We start from the raw sequence: 9,390 nt of genomic DNA, 5'->3' as shown, positions 1-9,390 counted from the left end.
CAACTCGTGCAATAAATTCAGTATTGAACTTACACTCATTCAATATCCTCTTTTTATTACATGAGATAATGTATTTATGGCTTTTAACAAGTGCGAACCTTTTATTAGCGAAACAATTTTGATATGAAAGTCTTAAATCGTCTATGATGTGATCTTACATACACAATGTAACACTTTGTAGCTTTTGAAAAAAAAAACATTAATCACATTAAGGCTATAAATGCCAAGTGTGGTTAAAATAATAACAATATTATAATGGAAGGTATGCAAACAATAAATAATTATGTTGATAGTATTTACTATTTAGTATCAGACATAGCACCAAACCAAGAAAGAATTATATATGTATGTTGTTACGTGTGAGATGCTTGATCCGATATTACATGCATCTATAAAGCAGGTAATAAAGTGGTCAAGAAAAAATATTATTGCTCAATTGAATGCTCTGTATCTTTGCGTTGATTGTCTTTGCTGTATATCTGAAGGCATGTACGAAAGTTGATGTGTTCTTGCGTCACATTTTCTTTCTTACAAACTTACTGGTTGGAGAACCGTGCAGTATTCCCATAATTATAAAACGCTTTAAAGAATATGTAGATGAAAACTGACAAAATTCATGAAATAAAGATATACCAGCTTTTAAAGGAACTCCACTAAGGTCAAAAGCCTAAAACATTAAATTTAAATTTTTCACATAGATCAGTTGCAGCGCTTAAAACAAAAAGATAATACATAAGATGATAATAAAATGCATTTAGAAATAAAACGAAAATCGTATTGGTGTTATTGTTAGTCCGATTTGAGCGAAAAGTATGTGTCTTTTTATCACATTAAGAATTATCATTCTGGAAAAACTGAGTGAGCGAACGATCTAAAATTTTGCTCACAAATTAATAGTTTAGACTTGCATCAAATGGAACATTCATATCGAAATATTATTTCAAGTTCCGTCTTGTTAAAACACCTCAGTATAGTCTCTTAAATTATTATTTTATTTTGCAAAATAATTTAAGCCTATAACAATACAAGTACCAAACTGTGTCTCGGTGCACAAGCTGACGTTTCTTGATCGGGTGTTATGATGCATATTAGGCCAAAACACTACTAGTATATCAAACTTATTGAAATCCGTATATACGATTTGACTGGGAAAAAAAACATGTCTTTTCACGACCTTCTTATGAGGTTGTTGTGACGGCACTTTGTCATTGGTCAAGGGCAGAAAATGCATTTCGATCAGTTAACGAAACATACATTCTGTCTGAATTTTTCTATTTTACTAACTATAAATATAGGATTGAATTAGATGGAAGCTTCACGACCATTAAAGAATGGTAACTTTTACAAAAGGAACATTCAAGGATAAGACGGCAATCCTTATGAAAGTTGTAACTATGCTTTATATGATAAAGAAACTTAATAATTACAAGGGTAAATATAAATGGTAAATATATAATTGATGTGATAAATTATTAAATCTCCTGCTAATTTTCAAGACTCAAAATAAGTAAAACCATATATTATATAGATTTTTTAAACGATTTTTCTGTTTATAATGTAAAATATCCGTTTATAATATCGTGAGATAAATATTTACTAAAATTGAAAAGCTGTGGTTTTATTATATTCCACAATGATAGCAAAGTAACAGTAACTTTTCAAAAGATCACGAGCACCATCACTTCATTCACATTGGTTAGAATTTTGATTTGTATTATCATGTTATGGTTTGGTGTTGTATGTGTGTTGTTTTGATTAATTAATTAATTAATTAAAACAATTAATTAATTAATTAAAACAGTTAATTAATTAAAACAATTAATTAATTAAATTAATTAATTAATTAAAACAATTAATTAATTAATTAAATTAATTAATTAATCAAGACAATTAATTAATAAATGAAAACAATTAATTAATTAAAACTATTAATTAATTAATTAATTAATTATTTATCTATTTATCATAGCTGTATAGTTATCGTCACAGTTTGAAGTTTGTTGATGTCATTAATAAAATAGGAAAGATAAGGTTAAATCTATCAATATAAAATCGATAAATATTTTAACTTGGTCGTTTAACATATCATTACACTAAACGTCAGATAAGATCAAGGATTTAATATTTTTAATAGGAAAAAAAATCTAAAAAGGTGTAATTCAAAGTTGTTTTTAAGCCATGAAATTTATAAATTCGGCCATTTCTAAGGAAAATATCCATTTGTAAAGGCAAAAAGGGTATATGATGGTACAGACCCTTTAAAAGATACCGATAAATAAATCAAATCGTATAAATATATTAAGACATATATATAGCAACACAATTGAAATAAGTTGCAGAAATTAGATAGTAACATGTACACAAATAAATCTGATAAAATGAAGAAACCTGAAAAATAAAACTGTTTATACTGTTAAAATTAAAATAAAGTATTTGGTGTTATTTAAATTAGAAACGTGATATGACCTTTTGTTTAATAAATAACGGAATGAGAGACTTTTGAAATAATCAAGTCTTCCTTTGTGTGTATAAAGATATTTTCTGTTGCAAATTTAATGTATGAATAAAAAAGTATACTTCTTAAATGCTTGAATGAAGGACATGTGGTAGTAAATTGCCATAATAGTGAATGGCCCATGCTTCTTGTTATTGCTTGTGTTGCTGTTGTTGTTGTTTTTATTAATTAATTAAATTATTTATTTATTGTCTACTTATAATTCTATTTATCTATTTACATATATTTATTTATTTACATTTATTTTCAATCTAAATTCTTTGATTTGAAGATTATATGAAAAAGTTTATCTAAAAATAAAAAAATTGACCGTAAGAAACCTGAAGTGAAGGCCGTTTAACTGATGAGGGATATAAACAACAAATAAATCCTTCAAACATTAAATTTGCCTATCACGCGAAAGATGAGTTTGTTGCAGGCTCGATTAAATGAGTCTGTTAATACTGTCTATACCTTCAGCACCGGCTTATGTAGGACTTTAAACATGTTAAAGATGTGTCAATAAGAAAAGATAATAAACTAGACAAATATATTATTGACATAAATTACTAATAGTGCAATGTTTCAATTTGAAATGTGTTCATCAATAAATTCAAGAAAATATGATAGTGTTTTATTTTCAATTTCATTTTTGCATAATCTTATCAGCTAGGATGGACACACGTTCTAATAGAGATTCTTATAGTTACTCAAAACGTTACTGATTCTTAAAACGTTGGCCGAGTACAGCTGACTACAGATTAAACCTGAAGGATCACACAAAATTCGTTGATCTAATAGTTGCCTGACGATCTGGCCTAACATGGAATATTGACGAGTTTTGATTAAAACACCACGTACAAATAAAGCGGTACAACGAATGGATTTAAACAATCTGTAAATTGTTATCATGGTGCTTTCGAAACCGCTAATAATTGATTTATCTGTTATTATTTTTTGATTATTTATAAAGTAAATAAGTAAGTTTTGAAATACATGCACACGGAAATCAAGAAATATATTGAGAATTTGATTCATTGTTGGTTAGTCAGCGACAAAATGAGCGAATGCTCTGATATTTGTGCACAGGTATTTGGTTCAGACTTTATCAAACAATGTACAAATCTCCTCGAATACTAACAAAAATCACAAATGTCAGTGGATTTTTTTAATAGACATGTATAAAATAAGAAACGATTTCATGCCCCGGTCACATATTCACGGATAATGCCACGGAAGAGCTACGGTCTAATCGTTCACGGATTACTACGGAAATGTGAAATTCCGTAGTCCGCTACGGTTCCGGTACGGATACACAACGGTTTGAGTACGGAGTCCGAAGGATTTACCACCAAAAGCCCCCGGAGAGACACGGATTGTTACGGACCGACACGGTTTGATACGGAACGACACGAATCAGGACGGACGCACAACGGATACACTACGGTCTGCTCCGGTATAAGCGGGTTAGTACGAATAAGTACGGTCTAATACGGAGAAGAACGAATTGATACGGAGAAGAACGAATTGCCACGGATCTATACGGACCTAATACATCCGTCCACAACATCTTGCTTGTTGATTTTCAAAATGTCTCACAAGAAAAGAACACCTAGAAAACGAATTGCAGAGTTCAATGATTTTGGCCTAATCGCGTCCGAACCCGAGACACATCAGGTTCGATTAAAGTGAATTTCTTGAAGGACGCTGGAGTTTCATACTAAACATGAAGCGGTCTTCGTAAAAGCCCATCTATAATCCACCATCTCGTCTGTCTTCTCTTACCTGATTAGATATGGATTAGTAATCATTAATAAAAAATGTTGATCAATACTGATTCTCTTTTAATTTTAAGATTTGCTGTTCATTTTACAATTACATTAATTATCGTGAATGTTTATGTACAAAATATGTAAAAACTTGTTAATTAATCTTATTATCCCTCAAGGGCCAGCGTCCGAGACTCCGAGGCTTATGTGACACTTCGTTTTATATACACATTTACTCCAATTTCACGAGCCAATGTTTGTAAAATATGTAACATTAAATGTTATTATATTACTTATGAATTGTAGTCCGATATTTACATATATTTTACCTCTATGCATGTCATCCTGCAGCTCGACCACTGCCTCCGCATTCTGAGCCATTTCAATATAAAGTTGCAGCTAGTAAATGGCAATTATCATTTATTGAATGTTTCCGCAAATATGTCTGTTTTTAACAAGAAGGTAGTATTTATACCCTTGAAAAAGTACATGATACTTAATTCATCCGTACAAAACAGTGGTGGACCATACCATTCCATACCGTTTTGTGTTGCAACGCAATAAACCGTATAAGACCGTGCTAATCCTTGCCTCTCCGTAGTACAACGTATTACGATCGTTGTTTTCCGTGACAATGCCGTATTAATTCGATTTAGTAGCTTATACGTAGGGTAACCGTACAAATACGTAGTTCTCCATACCAAACCGTGGAAATCCTTGACAAGTTGGTGGACTACGAATCAGTGCGGACTAGTACAGTTTTCGTACGGACAAGTACGTATCAGTACGGTTTAATACGGACTAACAGGGAAACGCTTCGATTGATTTTTCCGTAGCAAATGTTTGTGCATGTTCAAAAATTGTCAAGGATCGCTACGGATATACAAGGACTACATGTACTTCGATTGATTACGGTTACGATACGGAGAGCTACTGATCAGTACGGGTAGCTACGGACGATGTCGGAATTAATCCGTGGCTCTTCCGTGGGCGTATTCCGTGAATATGTGACCGGGGTATTAACAAGATTGTCCCTGTTACTAAGACTTTTACATTGCTGTTAAGGGTTTATGTCTTTAACTTTTCAATATATGCAACAGGGCCACAAAATCGTGAAATATTGTCGCGTGCCGGCAGTACAGGGCTTTAGCAGGAGGTATTTGTTAATCTACTTTAGGTAGCGCTATCTTTTACAATCTTACAGGGGCGTAACTGTACTAATTGTTGTATCTGTACTAATGGTTCGAATTAATTAGGCAAAGACTTTGAGGATGAATCCTCTACTAGCAGTTGAACCATATATCTATATTAAAAATGTAGCACAAATCAGCTGTAACACTTCAACAAATTTTATTTTGTGTATAAATAAATGTCAACACACAATATAATATCTAAGTCACTGCAACTAGTAAAATGATGATCAATGTTCATTTGTACTTAAGTACACAAAGAATTGAGTTATTAAGATGTTACTACAACATATGAGTTTATTAACTTTTGATACTTATGAATAATTTATTGTAGTACAGCACAGGGTGCAATTAAATCAAAATTTCACTGATATTATCGCATATTAAATTAAGACGTTAACGGCGCTCCATAAAAATATATGCAAGTCAGTGAACCGTAGCCGCTTATATCATTTATCAATAACAGCAGCAAAGTAATGTTCAAAGTCAATAAATATTAATTATAAATTACGTACAGTAAGTAATTATGATGTAAATTCTTATAAAATGAGTATCTTGTAAATAAATCGTCTCTCTGTAAAGAATCCTCCTTACTAAAATTAATGGCGCTAGACCGCAATAAGTTTAATGGCCGCCAAAATTTCTAATGTTTCAAATTTTCTAAGATAGCGTAAAAGGATGCTGCTTCTAAGAAAGACAAGACTAGACTGACTAAAACGGCTGATTTCGCCATATTTATATGAAAACGCCCAACCACTGCCCAAAGGTGGTTGGAATTGTAGACTGATTGTAAACGATCATCAACCAAAAATGCTCGACGGCTGCCATACAAAAATGATCGGAAACGATCATAAACTGATCGGACTGAACTTAACTTTAATGGAGGAAAATTTTACAATAAAAAAGCTATAAGCAAATACAATAATGACTATTTCCAAAAATTCTCTACCAAAACGGAACATCTTCTGCCTACTAGTGACTGATTCAACAGCTATAAATAGTCAATAATGCAAAGTACAAACTGCCGGCGTACAGTAAATTTCCAACACATGAAAATTACATTTCAAGGAAAATACAGTGAAATATATGTGGATTTTAACAAAGTTACTTGGCAGTTTGTTAGATAATGTCGTTCTTCATCTGAGGAAATCAGATTTTACATAGAAAAAACAAACATTTAAGGAATTATGGCAGCTTAAAGTCAAGATTAATAGGATTGTTTACAAACAATTACAGCCAAAGAATCACGGAGAAGGATTTTTTACATATAATGTACAAACAGATAATACCATTGGTATAACTTGTTTAAATGAGCTTAAGTGTGTTGTTTAAATATCAATGCACAGTTCTTTTTTCATTATGCCATGTTAAAGTCTACAACTGGTACTGGATTTCACAACCCACTGATTAAGTAAAATTCATGAAGGTAAGTTTTCTTTATAAATAATTGTTACACAGTTCACAGTAAATTAATAATTAATGCCTGATACCTGGGACACATCAATATCATTAAATTAGTAACAAACATAAAAAGCAAACTTGTAAATGAATATGCCAAATAAGAGTATTTTTTATAAATTATGTAAAATGGAAGATTATTTTCATGCAACACATTTCAAAATTGTTTTTCGTGGATGGTTTGAGATAGATATCAGTGTCAAATTTCCCCAGGACTGCTTAAGCTACTTCTACACGTACGTGCTCAAGGAAAAAGGTGTTATCTATTTTGTTAATTATATATCTATGATCATTTACGTAAGTTATGCTAGAAATCAAACAAAATAACTTTAAAAACATAAAATAAGTTGCATAACATTCCGCTAGTGTGTGTTTCCGGCATGCATACTAGTAATGACGTGTTTATTTTGCATAAAAATGTAATGACATTATTGATTTGTACGCCACTAATTTAAAATGCTTGTAGAAATATCTTTTGGATGACATGAATTAACCATTGCTTAAGGAAAGCGAGCGATGCAACTGTTGATGCCATTGTAAATGAATAAAGGAAAAATACATTTTTATGGCACCGCTAGAGTCAATGGATTTTTTATTTTCAAGGCTTCCATTTTCCATTGTATCTTTTCGTTTACTTTGTTGTAATTGGCGGAATTATATTTTGCTTTTGGTTCTTTCTTTTTCTTTATCTTGACCATTTTGCCCATGAATAATAATATTTTCCAATCTTTGAAACCCTTCATGGATCATTTTCTGTGAATTCTTCTCAGTCTTGTCCATTTTTCCCATCAGATCATTTCTCAAAGCAGTTATTGTAGCCTCAGTGTTCTTTACAAAAGTCATTAAGAATGAATTTAGGTTCTTTTCTTTTTCAGTCTTCATTCGCTGTTCTTTTTCTTTTTCAAGTTCTGTGATTTGTCCCCTAAGTGTTTTTATTTCTCTTTTATAGTCTGCAATTTCACGCGATAGTTTTTTATACTCATTTTTGTGTTTTTCGTCTTGCATTGCCCATTGAAACGGCACTTTTTCAGACTTTTCTATCTTATCTTTCAGTCTTTTTATCTCTTTTGCTTGCCTTTCAATTTCTCGATTTTGAGTTGCGTTTGCCTGTTTTAACCGTTCAGCGTTGAAGTAATTTGTTTGCTTCCTTATTCTTTCTCTCGAAATTCTATTTTTTTCATTAAAGTATACTTTCCTAGTTACAATAGGGCTATACTCATACACATCTGACCCACTCCCTGCTTGTACTGTCAAATAAGAAGAATCCTGAAATAAGCGACATTATTTGCTTTACTGGAATTCTTAAAAATGAAACGAGATTTTGATAATGAGCATATTCAGTTTTCTAGTAACGTAAAGAATGTAATTTATACTGTGTCCAGCTGATCCATGAAATCTTATAATTGTACATGCACTGGCAATTAAATAAATGCAAGGTTTGACCATTTCTTTGTCTTTTCTAAACTAAACTTCATTATTTTCGAAAACTATGTAGTGTTGTTTTAATATTTTCTACTTAATAATTTTTAAAACCTGAAGAAATCTATTGGTATATTTACAATCTGAAATGATACTACACTTCATAATTTTGAATGGTTATTTAGAATCTCGATTGTTCGTGTATTTTTTATGTTAATCTTTGTCTGACAATACTGTTATTCATAAATATTCATTTGCTTTTTTCTTTCACTTTAAAAGAAAATCAAACTATGTATATAAAACATATACATATTTTGCTTCTGCTATCAAGTAAAGATCCTCTTTATTTTGACCTCACGAATGACGATCAAAATACTTATGTAGTACCGTACAAATCGGGGATCGATCTGTTTAAATGCTGACTAGAACAAATGTCAAAGCAATCAGTTACTTAAAGCTATACCAGAATTACATTGAAGTAAATAATTATATAAAGATAACACACTTTGGAATATTATATATAGACGATATTAGGTAAGTTTAATACTTAATTTATTTAACAAGTAAAATAATTTCAGTAAAATAAATAAACCTTCACGAATATAATACAATATTTATAACATACCCAAAATAAGGACTGAAAGTAAAAAAGAATCGTTCTCATTTACGCGTCTGTAGTGCAACACTAACAATTTTCGTGCCTTTAAGACAGTGTTAGTATAACGCAAATGACGTTACGTCAAAATGTATGTACGGAAGTGCAATGCATATCATGTTACGGAGTCGCAAAGTCTGCACGGGTAACATGATAAATTTGTTTACAAATTTTAACTCAAATTACATGAAATGTTAAATGTGAAGCATTTAGATATAAGGCATCTGCTTACCACTGAGCCTTTAGACTCTCTCTCCGTGAATACCCTTGAGTCGCTAGTACGATCAGACATTGCAAAACTGCTTACTCCTGAGCCGCTAGTACGATTAGACATTGGAAATCTGCTTACCCCTGAGCCGCTAGTACGATTAGACATTGTAGAATTAGGTAATGCCACAAAAATAG

At 31.3% G+C, this 9,390-nt stretch overlaps 1 protein-coding gene across 1 annotated transcript; it reads right to left on the bottom strand.

The window, feature by feature from the left end:
* Positions 1 to 6,262: 6,262 nt before the first annotated feature.
* On the bottom strand, positions 6,263 to 9,390 carry LOC132747231 (uncharacterized). The gene is made up of 2 exons (XM_060736560.1): positions 9,218 to 9,390; positions 6,263 to 8,177 (listed from the first exon to the last, which is right to left on the bottom strand). The coding sequence occupies exons 1-2, from the start codon at positions 9,359 to 9,361 to the stop codon at positions 7,566 to 7,568; spliced, it is 756 nt and encodes a 251-aa protein (XP_060592543.1). The 5' UTR covers positions 9,362 to 9,390; the 3' UTR covers positions 6,263 to 7,565.

The sequence above is a fragment of the Ruditapes philippinarum genome, unplaced genomic scaffold (assembly GCF_026571515.1).
Source record: "Ruditapes philippinarum isolate M1 unplaced genomic scaffold, ASM2657151v2 ctg4721_1_1_1_1, whole genome shotgun sequence".
NCBI classification, from domain to species: Eukaryota; Metazoa; Mollusca; class Bivalvia; order Venerida; family Veneridae; genus Ruditapes; species Ruditapes philippinarum.
Note: the sequence above shows the minus strand (reverse complement) of the source record. Positions and strands in the feature narration are given on the sequence as shown.